This window comes from Schistocerca piceifrons, chromosome 2, assembly GCF_021461385.2.
Source record: "Schistocerca piceifrons isolate TAMUIC-IGC-003096 chromosome 2, iqSchPice1.1, whole genome shotgun sequence".
Lineage (NCBI taxonomy): Eukaryota > Metazoa > Arthropoda > Insecta > Orthoptera > Acrididae > Schistocerca > Schistocerca piceifrons.
In genome coordinates this window covers 675,374,491-675,401,633 of record NC_060139.1, presented here as the reverse complement: position 1 = coordinate 675,401,633, position 27,143 = coordinate 675,374,491, and the positions used below count along the sequence as shown (strand labels likewise).

The 27,143-nt window shown below is 41.8% G+C and overlaps 1 protein-coding gene across 1 annotated transcript in view; it reads left to right on the top strand.

Moving 5' to 3' along the window:
- Nucleotides 1-27,143, top strand: part of LOC124776511 (intraflagellar transport protein 140 homolog) — a 249,038-nt gene that overhangs the window by 48,264 nt on the left and 173,631 nt on the right. Inside the window, exons 5-6 of the mRNA XM_047251534.1 lie at nucleotides 12,762-12,940; nucleotides 14,056-14,233. Of these exons, the coding sequence (XP_047107490.1) occupies nucleotides 12,762-12,940; nucleotides 14,056-14,233 (357 nt within the window). The remainder of the gene's footprint in view (nucleotides 1-12,761; nucleotides 12,941-14,055; nucleotides 14,234-27,143) is intronic.

Below are 27,143 nucleotides of genomic sequence, written 5' to 3'. Positions count from 1 at the left end.
ATCCTTTGAAAAACATATTCGTCACAGTCTCTACCGTGATGTCTGCCATAGGTAATACTTCTGGCCATCTTGAGTATCTGTCCACGATCATAAGGCACTAGCTGCAGGCTTTGGACGTTGGTAGTGGCCCTACAGTATCCCTGCAGACATAAACAAAGTGCTGATTAGGTGGTGCAAATGTACCTAGCAGTGTATCGACACATCATGTGATTTTGTTTTTTTGAGAGGCCATACATTGTTAGACTTATAGTTGACATTCGACGTTCATACTGGGCCAGATGATACTGCGTTTAACCTGCTTTGTGGTTCCTTGGACTCCAGGAAGTGCTTGATTGTGTATTGAAGCAATTGCCTGGGCTTCAAATTGCTACGGAACGTATGGCCAAGGCTTTGGGGGGATGACATCACATTATAACTCCACATTTGTGCCCGTTATTGTCACTCTTCACAGTTGTAAACCTGATTGTTGCCCACCCAATGTATGCAGCTTGTCATCGTCTTGTTGCACCTACCCCATGGCATGAAAATCATTAGCTGCAGCTACGACCACAATGTGCGGTGATTGATGCTCGGTTACATCCATTGCCTAACCCAGGAGGGTGCATCAGCAGTACATTAACTTTGCCTTGCACATACATGATGTTGTTTGTAAATTAGCCAATGTAGTCAGTATGCCCTAGGTGTCTTGGCAATGCCTTATTTGGCTTCACTTCAAAGGCATAAGTTAATAGCTTGTAGTCTATGAAGATACTGAAATGGTGGCTATTGAAATTGCTGTTTTGATAGCACTGAGAGCGGAGTCTTCATTGAATATCCATTGCAGTCTACTGTTTCGCCTAAGTGTGCCCTTCAACCATAATTCTATGGTGTTGTTATTGCCACGTGATGTGACAGAAACTGTTGGTACAAATTTATTACACCAAGATAATGCCCCAATTGCCAAATTGTAACTGGCTGTGGGTACGCACATATGGCTTCCACCTTGTCTAATCATGTTTGGATTCCTCATGCATCCGCTGTGTAGCCAAGAAACTGGATTTCCTTTATGCTAAAAATACATTCTGATGGATTCACTATTAGTCCTTGTGCATGTAAATGTTCAAACAACCTCATCAAATGTTGCATATGTTCCTTTTCAGATGCAGCCATAAGGAGCACATCATCTGTATATACATTATGTACATAACAAAATTGTAGATCACACGTTATCTCACCCATCTATCACAGAAAAGTCTGCGCTGCATTGCAGATCCCAAATGGGATTCATGTGAATTCGAATAAACAAAATGGTGTGATGATAGTTGTATAGGCAATGTCTTCAGCAGTAATTGGAATCTGCTAATATGCCCTGACCAAATCTATTGTTGAAAAAATCATTTGCCTTGTATCGTGGCAGATAAATCTTCCAAATGTGCACGGGATATCTGTCTGGAATGGTTCTCACATATAATTGCTGGTAATCATGTCAGGGATGCCAACCATTCTTCTTTTTGGGCACCACATGGAGATGGGGAACCCAGCTGCCACTTGAAGAGTGGCAGATACCTCAATCCTCAGCAATCACTCTAGATTGATTTAGTAGCATTGTAGTTCACCTTACCTTGCCCAGTCATGTTTGTTGTTGCATCATTTAATCACTGCCAATGTTGGCCCAGTACCAGATCGTAGAGTACCAGGAAGTCTGCTTCTAGTATGGGGTGTGATACATCACCTACAGTAAACCACTACTCAAATGTACGATGCAGTGCAAGGTTGTGTATAAAGACGTGTCCATGTGTCGTAATCTTTGTATCATTTGCAGCATGCAGGTATGACTGCCATTGTAATGAAGGAGAGAAATGCACTTGAGACATAGTAACTTGGTTACTGGATACACTGATGTCTATCTGGCACTGCACTTTTGTGTTGTGGGCTGTAATAAACAAATGTTGTGTGCTGTCGGTGGACGTGGTTGTAGCTGCTATTGTGTCAGCATCTTGATTTGCTTTACACTGTGGTATACACTTCCGAGCATCTAATCAAATTTTATGTGGTACTGACATATGTTGTGTGTCACCAGTGAGTGATTTCGACTCCTTAATCATTGACATGTGCATTGCCATTTGTTTGCTTTTTGCAGTGCAGTCTCTTGTATTGTAAGCTCAGCTAGCTGAGACTGTAGTGACAACAAAGTCACAGAGGTTATGTTACCTTGTACAGTAGCCATCACTGTGATATGTGTCATCTGATACATTTCCACTGTCCTCTCAGCTGTTTGCACTAACTCGTGAAGATCTCCGGAACATATCTTTAAAATCTTCTGTGTATCCTCTGATAGTCAGGATAGTCATATACTGTGTAATATGTCATTGACAGTATTACTTGCAAGAGTGTGCTGGTAATGAAGCAGCTGCAGTGGAGTTCTGTTGCGTTGATAAAAACATTTCCATACATTTAGCTTCCGACTGTGACAGGTGCATAATCAATGCATTCTGTATGACAGCATATTGTTTGGTTTCTGGAGGCGTAGCAAGAATGTCTTGGAATTCTGCGGCAAGATCTTCTGTTAATACAGTTACCATGTAACTATATTTTATTTCGTCTGCCATAATCTGTGCTAATATGTATTGGCTCTCTAATTGCGCAAACCAAAGCGAGGAGTTATGTTGCCAAAAAGGTGACTGTTTGATAACATAATGTGAGAGACAATCAAACAGTTTAAAATCAGAGATAGTAAAATAGTCCATATATAAAATCGAGTGAAAGGCCAATTTCGCAATAGCTGTTTATTGTGTTTTCACTGTATGATGACCCGTTTATATCCTGGAGCTATATATTCAGGTCTTATAAAACTAATGCTTCATGTGCCACAAATTCCAAGGTACAAATGTGCATAAAAACATGTGAAACCTTGGATGAAACAGTAAATCTGCATCCAGTCTGACCATGTGTGATCACTAACACATCTCCAAAACACAGTCAAAAGACAAGCCTGGGCAGCACATGACAGTCCACTTATGATAGGATAAAACCACCATCAAAATCTGCAGGAGAAGCAAAGAATTTAAAGACAATAATCCTTGGGAGTCGTCAACATACTAAAGCGTACTGGCATGCGTCAAATAGTTTTACGCATTATAGCACTAGCCACACACTCAGTTACATGAAGCTGGCTCATTAGGCACTGGCAAGGAATCCATCTTTGTGCTGAATGAAAACCCAACAAGGCTGGCACAAGAGTAACAGTCATAGTTTTGATGCGGCATGGAACGTATAAGCCAGCGGAGAAGTACAGTTATGTGTGACCATGCCAGGGACACCAGTTATATGTCGTTAACGTATAAATTAATTAAATTGAAGTATGCGGTTTGCATGACATTCATTGTCAATGAGACAAAACAAGGAATAACTATATTATTAAAAACAATCAATAAACACAATGTGGCACGGAACTATGGAACTCTCATATAGTCTACACCACTGTACCGCAGAATGTACATAGTGGGAGTCACAACAGTTCTTTAAGTACAGAAATAGACTGATTTAATGACTGTGGATAGTGCCTCTTGAGGCGAAAAACTTAAATCTTGCCGCAGCGACATGAATCTATGATTCATAAAGTCCATCAAGCTTGTGAATGAGTTCCTCATAAGCAATATCTTCTGGCAAAGAGTCAGTGTAGGACACAGTCTTGTTGGCTTTTACTGTTGCTAAAAAGAAACCAGTGTGTGCCATACTTCTAATGTTGCATACTGTGGAGTGTGCTTCCAGTTATGCGCAATATTCTGACCAGTCCTCTTCTTTACTGTTAATCTGGCGGAACTTGGGAGCAGCAACTGGTTGTGGAGCAGCTTGTTTTGACAATAAGGTTGTCATCTGTTATACATGGTGAACCTGAAACTGAACATCATCATTTAGAGATTTCTTGTCGGGGCTCAGACACACTGAAACACTTTTTATAGAATACACAAAAATATGATAATATTATTTTGGCTGCCAACATCAGCAGAAGACTAAAAACACTGCCAGGCAGACCAGGACGGAATTCAGTATACAGAAAGAGAGATGCACACATCGACGTCACCAATGTGAGGTATATGGCGGATTGAACCACCAGCTGCGGTATGCCAGCAACCATCCTTGTTGCCATTGTAATGAAGGAGAGAAATGCACTTGAAACATTCGCTTTGGCACTGTAGTGTGTCCTAGCAAGGCCAGATTTACTTCTTGAGGAGGTCAAGTGGATACTACAATGCACTAGATAATTTTATTAAAGTTTAAACCATGTAAAATACGTAACTTGAAAACAGTCCACATCCACAGGAATGTCTCTGTATTGTATTTGTTACTGTCACTGGGCACTATAACTTATCATTTTAGTACAATACAAAATGATGGCCTCTTCTCAATGGACAATTGGCTATAAACTCTGATATACAGTTCTGACTAATAATTCTGTAGGTCGCAGCCAGATCTGACTAAGTTGATGCTGTCATCATATGCAATGATTGCAAAGTGGGCATGGGTGATGGTGCCCCCTGATGTAAGTAATCTTCCGGCAGTGGCGGCATATGGAAACTCTTTGAGAGTGTATCTCCACCGGCCTCTTTCATTTGTCATTGTGTCTGTCAGCAACTATCCTTACTTTTTGTTCCATTATGAAGTGCCAACTTTGACATAGGACCTCATTCTTCGGACAAAACCACAATGTCAGTAGGACATTGCTGGACTCAGAACCCAGATTGGGAGTCAGGATACAAACCTTGGCAAGCCTCTCCATTGTGCCCAGCTCCACATGGGCAAATGCTTTTCTGACATAATCAGTAGTGAAATTATGCATTAGCAATTGCAATTACCACAATCGCTTTGACGTTTGTATAGAGTGATGATGTTGACATTGTGCATACCTTGCAGCACAGTAACCTCAGCCCAATATTTCAGTAAAATGTTGTAGAGCACTGGGAGGAGTGGAGTTAGCTTAGTAAGTTCTGTGTAGATGTTTGTTTACCAGGGCATTTCCCAGATTGAAGGCCTGCTTAGTAGGCACAGTGTACAGCTCGTGGTAAGTTGGCAACTGAGAAATTTCTCCTACTGAGTTTGGGCTGATGTTACCAGATGTGAGCAGAGATTGGAACAGTGTCCCATCCATTAGAATTGTTGATTACAATATGTGCTGACTGTTTTGTCAATCTTCTTCAGTAGGGCAGTCTTCTTAGGGTAGGTTCCAATGGTCATTTTGATACACAAATACACTCTACTGATGTTTCATCACACTCCTGTGTACTTTCACAAAGTTTCTCCCAGGATGTACAATGCAGTTATTGTACACTGACCAGTTGTCTTTGCTTTGCTTAGATCCCTGTGGTTAGATTTGCAAGGGTTTGAGTGCCAGTTTATAGATGCTTGATGCTTAGAATCAAGGAGGAGTCTCAGTACATCACTGTTCTTGAGGAACCAGTCCTGGAATTTCGCTTTCAAAGTAGCAAATGGATTGCCAGCCATAAGAAGGGACTTCATTTTTAGCCAGTCTTCAGCAATGGGTGCATATTTGTCCAGGTGTCAATTTCTTTCTGAACCGTATCACAAAATATTTCTACTCTTGTAGGATCCTTAATGTAGCAAAGATTGATCTTGGTTTTGCTAGATGTTGTACCAAAGTGAATCTTTGTAGGCTCAAAGCTAGCTTTTCTCACCACTTTTGTCAGTGTCACAATCAGCACTATGGAAGGAGTGCAAGTGGAGAAAATGGCTGAGATCTTTGCTCTTAGTTAAAATGTCAGGCACAAGTAAAAGACACTTACACATTAGCTTTTGTCCACAGACTTCATCAGAAAAAGAAAACATACATTCATTCATTCATTCACACAAGTAAGCACACCTCGCACATACATGACCGCCGTCTCCAGCAACTCGAACCAGAATGCATTACACATTATCTGTCGGCCACAGCCTTTGTCAGAAAAATAAAACACACATTCGTTCATTCACAGAAGCAAGCACACTTCACACACAAATGACTGCCATCTCTGGTAGCTTGGACTGGAATGCATTCCAGTTCGAGCTGCCAGAGATGGCAATCATGTGTATGTGAGCTGTGCTTGCTTGTGTGAATAAATGAACAAATGTGTATTTTCTTTTTCTGATGAAGACTGGGGCCAAAAGCTAATATGTAAGTGCTTTTTAGTTGTGACTTTCTGCAACTTAACATGTCATCATTACTGTACGTATCAACTTATCTTTTTCTTACTTTTGTAAACCCTCATCACCAGTTTTGTAAAACCTCATCACTACTGCTGCTGAAGCTGAGTTGCCACTGTCGTTACAGTAGGTCAAGTTTGTGAGTTTGTGAAATGGCTTCTGATGCAGTACATCACTCAGACAATTTCTCCTTGTCACCATTACACAGTGATGCCCCATGTTCAGGTAACAGGACAGGAGAACAAAGGTTCTACAGCACTCCAACAAATTGGCAACTAAGTCACACAGAGGAGTAAAAAGGTTTACTTACCTTTGTGACGTGTCAAATAATGTCATCTACAACAATGCATGTAAGATAACACAGAATAGGCCCTCAATGGCTAAGTGCAAATAATCATAGGTAAGCTTCACAGTACATAGCAAATGCAATGTACAACAAATGTCTGTTCACTTCTAAGAGTTCACTAAACTACATTCCCTGTCCAAGTCAGCCCTGGGTGATGATCTATAACCTTGTGGGTGAGAGGTGCTCTTCTGAATAGGCTTCTATCTATTGTCGTCCAGTCATTGGCAGATTGTACTCAGCTGGCGATTGGTTGAGGTGAAGTTGATATCTTCATCCTCAGTGCCGCCTGTGATGTTGGTGGAACTCACGCAAGTGGGGAGTCTCTATGGCACTGGCACCAGCTCACGACTCTGCGCCTATAGTGCTTTTGCCCTGTCTGTGTCTTGTTCAGATGACACAGCACTTACATTGTTGATATTCCAGCCTGGAGTTTCCATTGCTTAAAATGAGACCTAGTTGATGCCAATGTTTGGAGTGAAGGTGCATCCAGGAAACCTTGTGCCTTTTATTGCCTTACAAGTATGTGTTAGTGATGCACAGTTGGTACTTGGCACAAAATTCAAGCAGCCATAAACTATTATTATTCATCTTGTCCACTCCGTATGTGCCTAGGCAGTCTAGCCAAGGAGCAGTAACACATCTGATATAGGCATTAAAATTACCTAGAATGCACAGATGGTCCACAGGATGCAATCCCTGCATCGCTTCACTGAATTGTTCATAAAACTGATCCTTGAAGTGTGCAGTCAGGATCAACACTGGTGCTTATACATCTATCAGTGTCATTGGTACACTGGTAGTTGACAAATGCGAAGTCATAATGCATTCTGAGATCCCAAGCAACATACAATAACATTACTAAAAGGAGGTGAGATATTACAAGTGTACAGCAAACAGAATATTTAAAAACATATATTAAGCAGAATCTTCATTGTGATGTGGTATAATTTTTTGTGGTAAATCATCAACTTGTATAAATTAATTTTCAGCCCAAAAGGGAATCACAAGAAAAGATAATTATCAGAAACAAATGCAAACTGTTGTTTTGAAAAGGTGATAATACCACAGTTGTCATGTTCAAATATCCAATATTAACAAAATACATAAAGAAAATTACAGATAATGAAAACAATGCAGTATGCACAAACCAGTTTCTTCATTCGTGTGATGCTAGATAAAAACTTAATCTGTTGCCTCCTTTTATAGAGAAACATTTTCCTTGTATACTGTTGGGTTGTTGTAACTGAATGTTACTATCAATTCAGACCAAATATCCGCAGTGGAAGAAAGCATATTTCTACTATACTTCTAATTATGAGGTGGTGATATGCTTGGTAGTACTTTCTTATTATACATATGTACGTAAGAGCAGCATTAGAACAGCAATGTGGCAACACAATAAGAAATTGAATAAAAAGTTCCTGGGCTTCCAGCCGTGTTAGGTGATTAAAATTACACGAGGTTTTGGCCAGGCGCTTCTTGGCCATTGTCAAGTGGTATGACTGCCATTGGGTTTCTGGTATTCCCCTTACATACAGTAGTTCCCAGCTGCAACGTCACTGGTGCTCATGCCACCACATGCAGGCATACGTTGACTTGGCAATTGGTGTGCCTGCTTCAACTGCACAACTGCTGGATCCCATGCCGTGCTGAACTGCAAGCCTCCATCTCTATTTGGGCTGTTATTGGTGAGTTTATTTCAATGGCTTCCTCAGTTACACAATCCCAGAAGCCATTAGTGCAAGCCACATCCGATGTATCAACAGATTTTATCCTGTGTCCATTTTCTAAAGCTTGCTAAGCTAAAGCAGATTTCTCAGGGCATCATAGGTGATAAACCCTCTCATACTCCTTCCTTTGTTGTTCGACAATGTATACTGTTTGACCGCTGTAAGGCAGGCCACACTCACATGGTGCAAGTGTAGACCCCAGGTTTCTGAGGCCTACTGCATCTTTAACTTGTCTCAGTAATTGACAGATTTGTGTCAAAGAACTGAAGGTCAATTTGACCTTGTGTCTTTTCAGCTTATCTTACCCAACACGGAGCCACAGAATGGCAATAGAGTAAGTTTCTTATCCTGCTCCTCGTCGGTTGTCTTATTATGATTCTTGCTTGAAATCACTTCCTTCATTTGATGAACTTTATAGCCAATGTTCCTGAAGAGTTTGTGTGGGTGGCTCATCTCTTGGGATATCTTATCAGCATCTGAGATCATTCTTGCACGATGCATCGATGTTCGTAAAACAGTGTGCTGCTGTGCCCAGTTCTGACGGCTGATGACGTATAAGTAAAGATCAGTGTGGAAGGGTTTTCTAAAGATGCTGTGGGCAAGGCATCCGTTTCATTTGTGGTGGATGAGGATGTTGAGGAAGGGCAGTGCAGTGTCATTTTCTACCTCCTGGTTAACTGGATGTTACTATTAATGCTGTTGAGATGTTTCAAGCTTTCGTCAAGTTTCTCATGTCTGTGGGGCCAAATGATGATCATGTCATGAATGTATTGAAAGAAACAACTATGCTTTAATGGTGCCATGTCTAAAGCAATATCCTCAAAACTCTCCATGAACAGGTTTGTAACAGCTGGAGCTGACGAGCAACCCATTGCAACACATCAGTTCGATTATAATACATAAGAGTGTGCTTAAATAGATTTACCATGTCACAAAGAAACAGGATACTAAGTCCAAAGATTCTGATGGGCAAATAAGTAAACAGTGCCACCACATTAAAACTAAGTTGAAGACAGTTAATTCAGTGGATAAAATCTGCTGCATTTTTAATACAATGTTCACTATGTGTCATACATATGGAGCGTGGAGATTGGCCAGGTACTTCGCCAGCTTGTACATTGGTGAATGAATGGTGGATACGATGAAGTGGGATGGCGTCCCATCCTTGTGGATCTATGGTAAAGCAAAAGTGTTCTGTGGTTGGTGCATCATGCAAGAATGATATCTAATGCCCCATGAGATGAACCACCTTTGCAACATCTTTAGAAACAATGGTTGTAACGTTCATCAAATAAAGAAAGTGATTTCAAGAAAGAATCACAATAGGGCCATTGACAAGGAGCAGGAAAAGAAGCTTGCTTTCTTGCTGTTCTGTGGCTCTTTATTGGGAAAGATAAGTTGCCTGTGAAAAAGACCCAAGATAAAATCAATATTGAGGCCTCCAACATAAATTCATCAATTACTAAGGCCATTTAAAGATACAACAAGTCTCAGAACAACTGGGGTCTACAACATACAATACGTGATCAAAAGTATCCAGACACCCACTAAAACATACGTTTCTCATATTAGGTGCATTGTGCTGCCCCCTACTGCTAAGTACTCCATATCAGCGATCTCAGTAGTCATTAGACATTGTGAGAGAGCAGAATGGGGCTCTCCGCGGAACTCTCAGATTTTGACTGCAGCCAGGTGATTGAGTGTCACTTGTGTCATAAGTCTGTATGTGAGATTTCCATACTCCTGAACATCCCTAGGTACACTGTTTCTGATGTGACGGTGAAGTGGAAACGTGAAGGGACACATACAGCACAAAAGTGTACAGGTCAACCTCGTCTGTTGACTGACAGAGACTGCCGACAGTTGAAGAGGGTCCATCACACAGGAATTCCAAACTGCATCGGGATCCACTGCAAGTACTATGACAGTTAGGCAGGAGGTGAGAAAACTTGGGTTTCATGGTCGAGCAGCTGCTCATAAGCCACACATCACACTAGTAAATGCCAAGCGATTCCTCGCTTAATGTAAGGAGCATAAACATTGGCCGATTGAACAGTGGAAAAACGTTGTGTGGAGTGATGAATCACGGTACACAATGAGGCAATCCGATGGCAGGGTGTAGGTATGGTGAATGCCTGGTGAACATAATGTGCGAGTGTATGTAGTGCCAACAGTAAAATTCATAGGCAGTGGTGTTATGGTGTGGTCATGTTTTTCCTGGAGGGGGCTTGCACTCCTTGTTGTTTTGTGTGGCACTATCACAGCATAGGCCTACATTGATGTTTGCAGCACCTTTTTGCTTCCCACTGTTGAAGAGGTGATTGCATCTTTCAACACAGTCGAGCACCTGTTCATAATGCACGGCCTGTGGTGGAATGGTTACACAACAATAACATCCCTGTAATGGACTGGCCAGCACAGAGTGCTGACCTGAACCCTATAGAACACCTTTGGGATGTTTTGGAACACCAACTTCATGCCAGGCCTCACTGACCGACATCGATACCTCTCCTCAGTGCAGCACTCCATGAAGAATGGGCTGCCATTCCCCAAGAAATCTTCCAGCGCCTGATTGTCATATACCTGTGAGAGTGGAAACTGTCATCAAGGCTAAGGGTGGGCCAACACCATATTGAATTCCAGCATTTTACCAATGGAGGGCGCCAGAGACATTTTCAGGTGTCCAGATACTTTTGATTACATAGTGTACCTTGCGAGTGTGACCAATCTTACCTCAGACAAGCAGTACGCGCTATGTAATAACACAATAAGGAGCATGAGAGGTTTTATCACCTGCAATATCCTGGGAAGTCTGCTTTCTCTATCTTAAGCATGCTTTAGAAAATGGACACCAGATAAAATTTGCCAATACATCAGATGCAGCTCACACTAATAGCTTCTGGGATTATGTAATTAAAGAAGCCATTGAAATAAAAATCATCAATAACATCCCAAACAGAGACTGTGGCTTGCAGCTCAATATGACATGGGATCCAGTGACTTCATGGTTGAAGAGGGCACATTGAATGCTGAGTCAATATACGCCCATAATGGCAGTTCTGCGAGCAGCAATGACATTACAGCTGGTAATTAATGTATATGAGGCGTATCATCAGCCCACTGCTAGACTTACCTCTTGACAATAGCCAAGGAGTGTGTCGCCTAAAGTTCTTGTAATTTTGATCACTTGACACAGATGGCAACCCAAGAACTTTTTATTCAGTATTGCCGCCATGAGACTCTGCGTTCTTACACAATCAGAAATAGTCAGTAACATTTATTAATGGTGATGGTATAAACTTTCGCTTAACTTTGGTAGCAGTTTGATGAATGGCACTTGATGTCCTGTACCTAATATAATGAAATCTAAATGACTTTATTGTGTCTTGGCAGTCACTGTGACTGAAATTACTATGCAGACTGTGCTATTAATTATTCTGTAAATAGTGACTGTTAAGGTGGAAATGTCTTCTGAATAGAACCAAATTTTTGACCACTTACCCAGTTATATTAAATGTCTAACAGGCACCAAGGTAAAATTTGAAAATAAATTGAAAAAGTTTCTCCTTGACAACTCCTTTTATTCTGTAGAAGAATTTCTATGTTTGTAATGTGTAAAAGTTGGTGGGTGGTAATTATTAACTCAGTCTGCATATCTTTTTAGGGGGAAAAAATAATTATATGGTGATGTTTAGAGTTCATAGATGTACAAATTAATTTGCAATATGAATGTAAAATGACTCGTTCCACATCTTGACGATTTTTCATGCAAAATGATGCATGGAACATGAAAGTAACTAACTAACTCACAGACTGTGCTCCATTGCATAACTGGAGGAAATGATGGCACTGTAGAAGTAGCTGAACTGCAGGAACTGAGTCAGTGTCTGTAGTACATCTTCTTTTGTGATTGTTTGTGGATGGATCTCTGTGTGTGTCAGTGCTAGGTGAAAGTGAAGTTCTTCACAGTTGGCTGCACTGTCTCTGGTGGCTAGCAACACTATTAGTGGATAAATACAACATGCTGATGGATGCAGTGAGGAAGCAGAGTATAGTCCCAATTAGCGAGCACCATCTTGAAGCATCTGTTTGGAACAGAGAAAGTGCAAGGCAAGTGGCTGTGCATTTGTAGTGGCGGCTTCTTGTGGTATTGCTGTGTACCTCCATCCCTGTACACAGAAATACTATCCATAGTTTCAGTTTCTTGCCTTGTAATGTTGTATGTGGGTACGTTTAACAATTTTTGGTGGACATGAGAGGTAGACTTATCACATTCACTAACATAAGAATATGTGGGTACGTTTAACAATTTTTGGTGGACATGAGAGGTAGACTTATCACATTCACTAACATAAGAATATGAAACATTATGATAAACAAATCATACATATATGAGAAATTTGTTGCTTGACACTAAGATCCATAACTCCTATCTTCTACTGTCTGTTAAACTTTGGTTAAACTGTGGTTAAACTTTGTACTTGTAATGCATTTTATTATTTCCTTAGGAAAGATATTCCACTGTAATGAAGAGGGCATATGTATGGAAGTGTTGAGTACAGATGGATCACAACTGCGAAGAGTATTGCACCATGAGCATTTACCACAACTTGCAGTCCTAACTGATGTACCTAGTCTTGGACATTTCTCTTGTGAACCATCTGGGCAGCTCTCCGAAATCGTCAAAGTAATACTTTACAACATTCAAATAATTTCAAAAACATTTATTCTCTAATACTTCCACTTTGTAATTTCACAATTTTACCAATTTTTACCTTGCAACAATCGCCTTCAGAACCAGTAAAAGAGGTAAAAAAATACTGAATCTAGAATTGAATAAAATTATGATAAGACTCATTAACAAATGCAAAAATATACCAAGGCTAAGAACGTAGACCACTAAAGGGATTGTATTTGTTAGGTATTGTGAGAAGGTATCAGGTGCATACTACATTGTGCCCCACAATTAGATATTGCTTATCAAAATAGTTTTATATTAATTTTAGATATACTCAAATAAGTAAAATTATATGGAATGTTCACACACAATTAAAGTTATTTGTCTTTTGTTTTTGTGTGATATCTCTTTTGTGAGGAACTGAAATTGTACATCTAATGAAGTGCTTGTACATTTGATCTTTCAAGATGAATAATGTTGTTAAAAGAAACTGAAAATGTTTATTCAAGTAGTCTTTGCTATCATTTGTGTTGATTTCACAGAATAATTCAGTCAGTCAATTATATCAATTTGTTAAATGTGTTCCAAATATATAAATCAGACTACTGTGACTGAAACTTGTTTAACGTAGCACTGCATGCTGTCACTACTGGCTAACAAGATTTCCATGTGTCTCGAAATGGAAACACTTTGTTCTGTCTCTTGCCATTATAGACCACAGAAATGTTTGCTTCCTCTGTTCTAATATGTTACATTTGACAAACTAAAATCTCTGTTCCATTCCTTGTGCCTTTCAATGAGCCTGAAGGTTACATGTTGATTACAAAATTTCTGGTATTTCCTTTTACTGGAGACAGTGTTATGCACCATGCCAATGGAAATGTCTAAGTCATGTGACATGTCACAGATGCATTGTTGGTGATCTGTCTTGGTCTTATTGTTTCTGTTAAGTAGTAGATTGACTTCCCAAGTCAAATTTTTTCCAGAATTAATTCAGACATAAATGAAATTCTTATTATGCTTTAGCTGTGTGTAACACTATGTTCACAGAAGTAAATACACTACCAGTATGAAGAATTACAAGTGTTCGAGAATACTGTAACTAATCTTTCTTGGAATTAAAGGTGAAACTAGTAGGAAGACCTCAGGATGCGTGTGCAGAGTGGGCTGGTCCTGGATTGGTTGCCGTGGCAGCTGGTGATGCTACGGTTCGTCTCTGGGACTTGGCATCTGGGGAAAGCTGCATTTTATCTGCAGATGCAACTGGCACTGTAACCTCCCTTGCTTACTGTCCACAGAAAGGTAATACAGTGGAACTTCGATTTTATGTTTTTCACGATTCTACACCATAAATTTGTGGCCCCTTTGAAAAACCCATAAGATCAATGCTAAAAATTCCATGATTTATTCAATGTCTTGCTGGTCTTTGTCCTGTTTCCTTCTTATTGGCATTTGATGTGACTGAACAAGTTATAAGTGGCTCAAAAGACAGATGGTTTGCACCAGAATTGGTGGCGTAATTAAGGGAATGTCTTAGTCCACTGTGGAGAGGGGAGATGTGAGAGAGGAAATGCTGATGTAACCCACAATTGATGTTGGCAACACAACTTGCAACATTTAGCTTCACCATGCAATTATTATACAACTACAGCTGGATTTCAGCGGGAATGGAAAAACAAGATACTCGACACAAAGTGTTGCGGACCGAGCTAATACATGATGATGGTGCCCAGCAACTACCTTTCTTCATCCCACTTATAACTCACTCTCATCTCTTTTGCACGTATTTCTGATGCACTGTATTCAGCAACAATATCACTTGTCAATCTTTAAAATCCAGACACTGAATCTCAATGAACATGCTGGTCATAATCGAGGAAACATCACCCATTTCCGGCTAGTGAACTCTTATTGGCTGATGACTTGTTAAGTCACCTAATAGCCAGCACAGCCACTACACCACACAAAAACACTAAAATGAGCTCACCTACTGAATATGTCGATAGGGGGAGTGGCCCTTCAGTGACAGGAGTGCAAGTAGGGGTGAAAGCATTTTGTGAAGTGCTGAAAGTGTACTTTTCATGCAGATGATGTGCTATGACAGAGATGTCACACAGAAATAAAACAAGGTTTTGGCTATAATACGTTCAAAGACTTTTATCTTCAAATCTGACATGATACAGTTGCAACAACTACGTACACTACTCATTTATATACTTTGCACCACACACTGTAGATTGTAAATATTGGCAGCAGTGATAGGGAGCATGAAGCAAAACTGAAGAACCTGAACTTTCTTTCAAATGATTCAAATGGCTCTAAGCACTACAGTGCTTAACATCTGATGTCATCAGTCCCCTAGACTTAGAACTACTTAAACGTAACTAACCTAAGGACAACACACACATCCAGGCCCGAGGCAGGATTTGAACCTGCAACTGTAGCAGCAGTGCAGTTTCGGACTGAGGTGCCCAGAATCGCTCAGCCACAAGCTTTCTTTCAAATTTATGTTTTACATAGTGTACAGAAATTCACTGAGTCGCCTTCTAGTAAGCTTGTAATGTCAATTGGGAAAGTAAACTCATTAAACAGATGTCCACAGTTATGCTTATGGTTTAACTGCTTTTGGTTTAATTCAACATGTTCTTTCTTTCTTCTTCTTCTTCTTCTTCTTCTTCTTCTCTATCTTTTTTTTTTTTTTTTTTTTTGGGGGGGGGGGGGGGGGGGGAGCACAAAGAATGATGTATCAAAAACGTGTATTTTGAACATATAATTTGTAGTCGTAGCATGTCGGAAAACAGCTTGATTATCTTGTACCCAGATACCAAGTTCTACTTTTTGATTTTTATTTACTTGCTGTTACACATCTGTGCTTTTTTATAAACTGATGAAATTCATTACCACAAATTATTGTATTGACATTGTACATTTAATTTCCTTCACTTACACAGATTTTATACAAAGTATTGGAGAGTATTGCGATTTTTTAGCATATGTGCCAATTACATGTGTTTTTGCTCATGTTTTGCATTTTGCTCAATTTTGCATTTTTTAAGTCCTGACTGCACAAAAACGTAAAATAGGGTTTGCTGTATATTGTCTTATGTTGTACGTGGAAGAGCAGTATCATCAACCTAAGATAACACAAGTGTTAATCTCTCTCTCTCTCTCTCTCTCTCTCTCTCTCTCTCTCTCTCTCTCTCTCTCTCACACACACACACACACACACACACACACACACACACATTTTTTTCAACTACAACAATCTCTTTCACTCGCACAGCCGTCAGCTGCTTATGGTTACGTCCATTCATCATCCACACTCCTACAGAAATATGTTATGCTTGCCTTTGTACTAACATTAGAATGTGAAGTTAAAAAACCAGATACATATATGAACAACATCTTGCAAACATAAATTTGTTCACTGTTAACAGTATTTTGTATGTGGCCAGACGGAGTAATAGTATTCATATATTTTTCACATTTTCTTGCATGCAGTTGTAGCTAAGAGTAATATATAATATTAGTGAGTTAGAAGACATGTTAATTATTAAACTTCCTGGCAGATTAAAACTGTGTGCCGAACCGAGACTCAAGTCTCGGTCCGGCACACAGTTTTAATCTGCCAGGAAGTTTCATATCAGCGCACACTCCATTGCAGAGTGAAAATCTCATTCTGGAAACATCCCCGAGGCTGTGGCTAAGCCATCTCTCCGCAATATCCTTTCTTTCAGGAGTGCTAGTTCTGCAAGGTTCGCAGGAGAGCTTCTGTAAAGTTTGGAAGGTAGGAGACGAGGTACTGGCAGAAGTAAAGCTGTGAGGATGGGACGTGAGTCATGCTTGGGTAGCTCAGTTGGTAGAGCACTTGCCCGCGATAGGCAAAGGTCCTGAGTTTGAGTCTCAGTGTGGCACACAGTTTTAATCTGCCAGGAAGTTTCATATCAGCGCACACTCCGCTGCAGAGTGAAAATCTCATTCTATGTTAATTATTATTAATATAAATGTATTCAAAGAAAGTAATGTAATTTAAAGTGGTATTATAATTAAAAATTACTTAATCCATTAAGTTTAATCGCTGTGATGCTCCACAAAAATTCAGAATGTATCCCATGTTTCCACTGTGATGTTATCTCTTCCAGGAGCTTTGCCATTTTTTTTTTTTTCATTTCTAATACAGCTTTTTCTACATGTGCCACTGCTTGAAGATTGATGAAAAGATAGTTTTACAGAAAATCGGGAACAAGATACAACCACACTTAAGTGAAGAACAACAAAGATTTTGGCTTGAAGATCAACTATGGTGCCGTATTTACAACTAGACAGATAGTAGAAAAGAAATGTGAATTTGGGAAAGACATTGTAGCTGCATTCATAGGTATACAAAAGGCTTAAGACACTGTTAGAACAGAAGTGATTTGCAAAGTCTGAATAGATTGGAACCGTCAAAACAAATGCAACTCTGACTCAGAAACACGTATGACAATTGACTGAATTGTGTTATAATGTCAGCTAAAAATCAAAATGTTTTGGAACAGATAAAGTATTCAGAAAGTGTAGTGTTCTCTCACCAGTGCTCTTTAATATAGTCATGGACAACATCATAAGGAAAGTTTACAGCAGGTTAGTGGCAGATGACACAAAAATCATAGCATGTGCGGATGATGTGATGATACGGGAAGACAATGAACAGAAACTGGAAGAATAACTAAATACCTGGCACAGGGTAATTGAAGAAACAATCTTGAAAATAAACTTAGCAAGCGAGGCAGTGAAGATCAGCTGGGAAAATGAAGAAAAAAAAATGTAAATTATTAAAGAAGTAGATGCTTTCAAATATCCAGGGAGGAAGCTAACCATGAAAGAAACATCAAGGAAGAAATTTGAGAAAGGGTAGAACACTGCTCAAAATTTTGTTATTGCTAATCAGATATAATTAGAAATTGGTAAATACTCACCAAAGCGAAGATCATGATATACAAATCATATTATCTACCAGTTTTGATGTATGAATCAGAATTTTGGTTCTGGACAAAGAAAGTTCTTGGGTAGAACAGAAGTGGCAGAGATGCGCTTCCTAAGAGGGAACCTGGATAAGATGAGAAGGAACATAATAAGAAATGAAACAACATGAAACATGCTTCAGGTTGATCTCGGAGCAGAAACTATTGATAGAAATAAGCTGAAATGGTTTGGTCATGTTAAAAGATTGGGAAAAGAAAGACGACCAAGAAGAGCTCTGGAATGGACAGAATTTGGAAGAAGACTGATTAAATGGCTATAAACAATATGAAGAGACCAGGTGAAGGATGATGTGAATCAGTTTGGACTACAGTAGTAGGAAATGTTGAATGGTAGACAGGGTGAAAAGAGAAGATTGGAAGAGATTTTCTGAATGACTTGCATAAGCAGAAAAGCTTCAGAATGAAAAAGAGAGATAACTGGTAGTGTCAGCTTTTGTCTCTACATAACAGTGCAAAGCCAGGACCATAGAGATGCAAATGTAGGAAAGGTAAGCTAATGTTTGGCCTCAGGATGAAGCTGTTATTAGTGAGCAGTGTGCACAGACATGTATTGAAGGGGACTTACATAGAAAATACTGAAGAGAGTTAGTGACTGTTAATGTTTATTTTCATTTACAATAGCAGAGGGTTATTTGCGTTGTCTCGGGTTACATATTATGTGAGTCAGAGAGGGAAAACATTGAATAGCACTTCTGTCATGACATTAACAATATTTTAGTATGTTTTGCCTAGTCATAACTGTTTCTGCACAGAAACAAATAGCTCTTAAATTTCTGTTTTCCCCTTCAGCTGCAGAGTTGACATTAATGTAAATTTCATTTTAGTATCTCATACAAGTCCATTACTTAAGTGACTAAAGATAGCAGTTATACTGCCAGCAATCAAAAGTCTATCTGGATAAGATTGTCAATGGTGAGCAAAGGCTTCGAACATTTTGCTATCCAAGACATAACCAGAAACTAAAGTAAAGTTTGACACCAATCTGAGAGTAACAGTCAAATTGTAAGTGAATAGATGCTGAAGTTTGGGAGAATTGTCAAGAAGAATCAATGTGTAAAGAAGTGGGATACTAAAGTGTAAAATGCATGTTTGACCATGAGTTGCTTTTATTTTAAACCCAAATATCAACTTGTTTCTGTCATGGACCATTTTCCCTGGTTTAAGCCACCACATTACATTTGTCATTACTTAAATAAGGTGTAGAGCATGTCATGAATATCAATATACGACACAGGACTTTTAGAAGCAAACATACTAAGTGTAAACAGGACAGTACTGATGAGAAGATCAGGACTATAGCACTGCTCTGTGTACACTTAGTATGTTTACTTCTAAAAGTCCTGTGTCGTATATTAATATTCATGACATGCTCTACACATTATTTAAGTAATGACAAATGTAATGTGGTGGCTTCAACTATTTTAACCCTTGTCTGTGAAGATGGTCCATTACTGAAACTGTTTGGTATCTGGGTTTAAAATAAGAGCAGCTGATGGTCAGACATACATTTTATACATTATTTGATGGCTGTTGATAGCAGGGTTGCCATAAGTTCTAGAAATCAGTGCATATCAGGGAATTTCAAATGTGTCAGGGAAATAGGAAAATTTGAAGAAAACACTCGAAAAAACTCGTTTTTGTCTCAGTAGATGAAATGGACGGTAAATAGTTTGGACAAGAAGAGAATAGAAGCTTTTGAAATGTGGTGCTACAGAAGAATGCTGAAGATTAGATGGGTAGATCACATAACTTATGAGGAAGTATTGAATAGGATTGGGGAGAAGAGAAGTTTGTGGCACAACTTGACCAGAAGAAGGGATCGGTTGGTAGGACATGTTCTGAGGCATCAAGGGATCACCAATTTAGTATTGGAGGGCTGCGTGGAGGGTAAAAATCATAGGGGGAGACCAAGAGATGAATACACTAAGCAGATTCAGAAGGATGTAGGTTGCAGTAAGTACTGGGAGATGAAGAAGCTTGCACAGGATAGAGTAGCATGGAGAGCTGCATCAAACCAGTCTCAGGACTGAAGACCACAACAACAACAACAACAGATGAAATGGTTTGTTTCACTGAGATGTCTCATGTGTCGTCACTGGCTGGGCACAGATGAGTATGTGCGCCACTTCCCTACTCCCTCATTCTTACTGCTTCTCCCGTTCCTACCATTTCCCTCAGCTTGCAGTCATTACTGCCATCACTTCTTGCCACTGGCCTAGCAGCTGCTGGTGAGGGGCAGGGAGGCAGGAGGAGTGGTTTGTTTGGATCTGATTCTCAGAGATTGGTGATGCAGCAGGCAGAGATAGTGGTCGTGTGCATGGGCTGAGTCTTAATGACTGTATGAATTTGTGTATGCTCTTGTTTCCTGGCAAAGGCTATGGCTAAAAATTTAGTTGTGAGAGTGTGATTCTTTTCTATGTGCCCGTCTGTGGCTCAGTGATCATCTTTATGGTGAGTTGGTACCTGCCCTCATTAGTTTTGATTCCCAGAGTATTTGCACAAGTTATCTGTTGCATGGTTTGATCAACGCAGTCTCATTTCATCAACATGGTGTCTGTGACATGTGAATAGCTGGCCACGCGAGTAGACTTTCATGACGGGCCAAAATGGCAGGTCATTTCTGTGGGTATCTCTTAACAGATCGGGCCTGCCGTCTGAAGCCCATCATTTCCCACTAACGTGCAGTCCCTTCTCGTCAGATCTAGTCTCACCAATCTGCCTGCAGTCTGGGTCTGTTTGTGTGTGGCATAATGCTGCAGATTTTCGTAGTTTATCTAAGGACCCAGGACTGTGGTGCTCCTTGGCAGGCCTGAGGCCACGGGTGAGATTTCAATTTACCAGATATAGACTGGGACACTCAGATGTTTAGGACGGGTGGTCGGGACAGAGCATCAAGTGACATTATACTGAGTGCACTATCCGAAAACTACCTCGAGCAATTAAACAGAGAACCGACTTGTGGAGATAACATCTTGGACCTATTGATAAGAAACAGACCTGAACTCTTCGACTCTGTAAGCGCAGAACAGGGAATCAGTGATCATAAGGCCGTGCAGCATCCCTGAATATGGAAGTAAATAGGAATATAAAAAAAGGGAGGAAGGTTTATCTGTTTAGCAAGAGTAATAGAAGGCAGATTTCAGACTACCTAACAGATCAAAATGAAAAATTCTGTTCCGACACTGACAATGTTGAGTGTTTATGGAAAAAGTTCAAGACAATCGTAAAATGCGTTTTAGACAGGTACGTGCCGAGTAAAACTGTGAGAGACGGGAAAAACCCACCGTGGTACAACAACAAAGTTAGGAAACTACTGCGAAAGCAAAGAGAGCTTCACTCCAAGTTTAAACACAGCCAAAACCTCTCAGACAAACAGAAGCTAAACTATGTCAAAGTTAGGGTAAGGAGGGCTATGCGTGAAGCGTTCAGTGAATTCGAAAGTAAAACTCTATGTACCGACTTGACAGAAAATCCTAGGAAGTTCTGGTCATACATTAAATCAGTAAGTGGCTCGAAACAGCATATTCAGACACTCCGGGATAATGATGGCATTGAAACAGAGGATGACACGCGTAAAGCTGATGTACTAAACACCTTTTTCCAAAGCTGTTTCACAGAGGAAGACCACACTGCAGTTCCTTCTCTAAATCCTCACACAAACGAAAACATGGCTGACACTGAAATAAGTGTCCAAGGAATAGAAAACCAACTGGCATCACTCAACAGAGGAAAGTCCACTGGACCTGACGGGATAGCAATTTGATTCTACACAGAGTACACAAAAGAACTTGCCCCCCTTCTAACAGCCGTGTACCACAAGTCTCTAGAGGAACGGAAGGTTCCAAATGATTGGAAAAGAGCACAGGTAGTCCCAGTCTTCAAGAAGGGTCGTCGAGCAGATGCACAAAACTATAGACCTATATCTCTGTCGTTGATCTGTTGTAGAATTTTAGAACATGTTTTTTGCTCGCATATCATGTCGTTTCTGGAAACCCAGAATCTACTCTGTAGGAATCAACATGGCTTCCGGAAACAGCGATTGTGTGAGACCCAACTCGCTTTATTTGTTCATGAGACCCAGAAAATATTAGATACAGGCTCCCAGGTAGATGCCATTTTCCTTGGCTTCCGGAAGGCATCGATACAGTTCCACACTGTCGCCTGATAAACAAAGTAAGAGCCTACGGAATATCAGACCAGCTGTGTGGCTGGATTGAAGAGTTTTTAGCAAACAGAACACAGCATGTTGTTCTCAATGGAGAGACGTCTACAGATGTTAAAGTAACCTCTGGCGTGCCACAGGGGAGTGTTATGGACAGTTGCTTTTCACAATATATGTAAATGACCTAGTAGATAGTGTCGGAAGTTCCATGCGGCTTTTTGTGGATGATACTGTAGTATACAGAGAAGTTGCAAAATTAGAAAATTGCAGCGAAATGCAGGAAGATCTGCAGCGGATAGGCACTTGGTGCAGGGAGTGGCAACTGACCCTTAACATAGACAAATGTTATGTATTGAGAATACATAGAAAGAAGGATCCTTTCTTGTATGAGTATATGATAGCGGAACAAACACTGGTAGCAGTTACTTCTGTAAAATATCTGGGAGTATCCGTGCGGAACAATTTGAAGTGGAATGATCATATAAAATTAATTGTTGGTAAGGCGGGTACCAGGTTGAGATTCGTTGGGAGAGTCCTTAGAAAATGTAGTCCATCAACAAAGGAGGTGGCTTACAAAACACTCGTTCGACTTATACTTGGTATTGCTCATCAGTGTGGGATCCGTACCAGGTCGGGTTGACGGAGGAGATAGACAAGATCCAAAGAAGAGCGGTGCGTTTTGTCACAGGGTTATTTGGTAAGCGTGATAGCATTACGGAGATGTTTAGCAAACTCAAGTGGCAGACTCTGCAAGAGAAGCGCTCTGCATCGCGGTGTAGCTTGCTGTCCAGGTTTCGAGAGGGTGCGTTTCTGGATGAGGTATTGAATATATTGCTTCCCCCTACTTATACCTCCCGAGGATATTGCGAATGTAAAATTAGAAAGATTCGAGGGCGCACGGAGGCTTTCCGGCAGTGATTCTTCCCGCGAACCATGCGCGACTGGAACAGGAAAGGGAGGTAATGACAGTGGCACGTAAAGTGCCCTCCGCCATACACCATTGGGTGGCTTGCGGAGTATAAATGTACACTCCTGGAAATGGAAATAAGAACACCTTGACACCGGTGTGTCAGACCCACCATACTTGCTCCGGACACTGCGAGAGGGCTGTACAAGCAATGATCACACGCACGGCACAGCGGACACACCAGGAACCGCGGCGTTGGCCGTCGAATGGCGCTAGCTGCGCAGCATTTGTGCACCGCCGCCATCAGTGTCAGCCAGTTTGCCGTGGCATATGGAGCTCCATCGCAGTCTTTAACACTGGTAGCATGCCGCGACAGCGTGGACGTGAACCGTATGTGCAGTTGACGGACTTTGAGCGAGGGCGTATAGTGGGCATGCGGGAGGCCGGGTGGACGTACCGCTGAATTGCTCAACACGTGGGGCGTGAGGTCTCCACAGTACATCGATGTTGTCGCCAGTGGTCGGCGGAAGGTGCACGTGCCCGTCGACCTGGGACCGGACCGCAGCGACGCACGGATGCACGCCAAGACCGTAGGATCCTACGCAGTGCCGTAGGGGACCGCACCGCCACTTCCCAGCAAATTAGGGACACTGTTGCTCCTGGGGTATCGGCGAGGACCATTCGCAACCGTCTCCATGAAGCTGGGCTACGGTCCCGCACACCGTTAGGCCGTCTTCCGCTCACGCCCCAACATCGTGCAGCCCGCCTCCAGTGGTGTCGCGACAGGCGTGAATGGAGGGACGAATGGAGATGTGTCGTCTTCAGCGATGAGAGTCGCTTCTGCCTTGGTGCCAATGATGGTCGTATGCGTGTTTGGCGCCGTGCAGGTGAGCGCCACAATCAGGACTGCATACGACCGAGGCACACAGGGCCAACACCCGGAATCATGGTGTGGGGAGCGATCTCCTACACTGGCCGTACACCACTGGTGATCGTCGAGGGGACACTGAATAGTGCACGGTACATCCAAACCGTCATCGAACCCATCGTTCTACCATTCCTAGACCGGCAAGGGAACTTGCTGTTCCAACAGGACAATGCACGTCCGCATGTATCCCGTGCCACCCAACGTGCTCTAGAAGGTGTAAGTCAACTACCCTGGCCAGCAAGATCTCCGGATCTGTCCCCCATTGGGCATGTTTGGGACTGGATGAAGCGTCGTCTCACGCGGTCTGCATGTCCAGCACGAACGCTGGTCCAACTGAGGCGTCAGGTGGAAATGGCATGGCAAGCCGTTCCGCAGGACTACATCCAGCATCTCTACGATCGTCTCCATGGGAGAATAGCAGCCTGCATTGCAGCGAAAGGTGGATATACACTGTACTAGTGCCGACATTGTGCATGCTCTGTTGCCTGTGTCTATGTGCCTGTGGTTCTGTCAGTTTGATCATGTGATGTATCTGACCCCAGGAATGTGTCAATAAAGTTTCCCCTTCCTGGGACAATGAATTCACGGTGTTCTTATTTCAATTTCCAGGAGTGTAGATGTAGATGTAGATGTGATGGATTTCAGGAATTGCAACTGTTTCACGGCAAGTACATTGTACAGTGTGGCATTTTGTAGGCATTTTATTTATTCTAGTTTATTTTGGTACTTAGAAAACAATTTATATATTAAAAAGTATGGACAATAAGAAGAAGATAATTGTGACAGTTGCTAGCGATTTGTACACTATGTACTCATGTATGTCTTGAAAGAAAAATCACAGAATACCTGTAAAATAATAGACATAACACAGTGACTAATAACTTTCTTCATTCAGTTTCTCCTATCCTTCCTCCGCTTCAGCATTTGAGACTCCACTTTTTTCTTTTTCCTCCCTTTGCACTCCTGAAGACTGGCTCATGCGTCTGACGTGTAACAGATGATTGGGTAATGCGTAATTTCCAGCCACGCGTCAATAGGTAGGGTTCACACGTGATCCCTAGTGCAGACCAGGCCCAGGGAGGGGTGATTGCCTGAGCTGCTACCTTCCCAAATTGCCGAGTGGTCCCTCTGTCAGTTGTTAAGGAGGTGTGACCTGAGGTGTGAACAATCACCTAAAGTCGGTGTGCCCCCATGTGAAGGGTGCCCCCAGTTGGACGGAATGCGCCATCGGAGATGTTGGCAATCGTGGAGGCTTTTCTCGCAGTGAGCCAATCATCTTTACAATCAATGTCTACAAAATGTAAATGGAATGAGGCTAATGATTCAAAGACCCTCCCAGCTGCACCATGGTTCCTCGTGGTTCACGCACTGAAGACAGTCAGTCCTTCTCAACCGTAAGTCCATTTATTATACAGAAAGGTGTTGGTGCAGTTACCAGCCCTTTGAAATACTCCTCTCATTTATGGAATGGCACTTCGCTTTTGGAGACTACTTCTGATTCTCAAGCACAACAACTGCTTGCTGCTTCGCTTCTCCACAGCTATCCTGTTCATGTTGAGACCCATAGAACTCTGAATTCTTCCCGTGGCATTATTTACAGTAGGCTGCTCGACGGTCTGACTGAGGCTGAAATCCAAACATACCTCTCTGATCAAGGTGTTATTGCCATCCCATCGGGTGATGAAAAAGGTAGATGCCTCCTTAGTGCCCACACTCACTCTTTTTCTCACCTTTTATAGAGAGGTGCTTCCATCCAAGATCAAAGCAGGCTATGTGGTTCTCACAGTCCAATCGTATGTTCTGAACCTGATGCGCTGATACCAATGCCATTGTTCCAATCACCCTCAAATGTCCTGTCGACACCTGGCCAAATGTGTAACCTGTGGTAGGGATGTGCATGAGGGTGATTGTACGCCTCCTTCTCTATGCTGTATCAACTGCAATGGTGACCATGCCACCTCTTCTCAAGATTGTCCTGTGTATCTCAATGAGTGGGCTGTTCAGGAGATCCGGTTAAAGGAAAAAGTTCCTTACCCGCTTGCGCACAAGTTATTGGCTAGTCCCAAATCTTGCGTTCTACTGTCTGGCACTTATAGTACTATTCTTGTTACATTTCGCTCCCTGAAGGACATGGCCACGCAGACGTGCAACCTCAAATTCAGCTCTGAGGTTGTCAGACCTCCCAGTGTTATGGTAGCATCGCAGTACCCTCATCCAGTTATGCAACAAGCTATCAAACTCTCGCCTCACGGGGCAAAGTCACTAGCTACACAATCGACAGGCCGAAAAGGACAGAAGCAATACTCCTGTGAACACTTCCTATGTCCCTCCAGCCAACCAACACCTGAGTCTTCATGTGCTAATCGGAAAGGCTCAAAGAAGTCCAGCAAAGGCAAACGGTCCTCTCCTTCGCCAACTCGAAGATCCTCTTCGATGCTGTCACCACGTGATACCTTCTCTTGGCAAGCCTCCGTGTCGCCAGTGCGCACCATCAACTGTTTTTCTGCATTGGGCTCTGTAGGCTGACAGCAGAAGAAAGCCGACACTTCAGTGGACCTCATGGAGCAGGATCCTCCTGCCTCTCTGCCCTGTAGCAACAAGTTTTCACAGACTGGCACTCAGCAGCTGCCGAGATAACACCCCTTTATTTTTTCCTCATCATGACTCTCCTGCAATGCAACATTCGCGGCCGAGCCATGCTGCTCATAGGGGATGACATTCATAGTCAACCCATCTCCCTGACTACCCATCTTCAAGCTGTTGCCGTTTGCCTTTTCCTTCCTCACTTGACCTTTTCCCTTTGTACCATTTACATCCCTCCGTCATTCGATGCCGCCAGGGCTGACTTCCTCCAGCTTATTGGGCAGCTGCGTTACCCATTTCTGCTGCTTGGTGACTTTAATGCTCATCATCCCATTTGGGGTTCTTCCAGAACCTGTCCGAGAGGTGCTATCGTGGCTGACTCTCTTAATCAGTCGTTTTCTGCCTTAACACAGGAGCACCAACATTCCTTTCACACTCCTCACACACCTATTCCCATTTGGCCCTATTCCTCTGCACCGCGCATTTTGCGCATCATCTCGAGTGGCCTGTTCTTCCTGACACCTATTCGAGTGACAGTTTCCCATGTGCTATCCATTTGCTGATTCCTACCCCACCTCCATGCACATCCAAATGGCAGCTTACTAAGG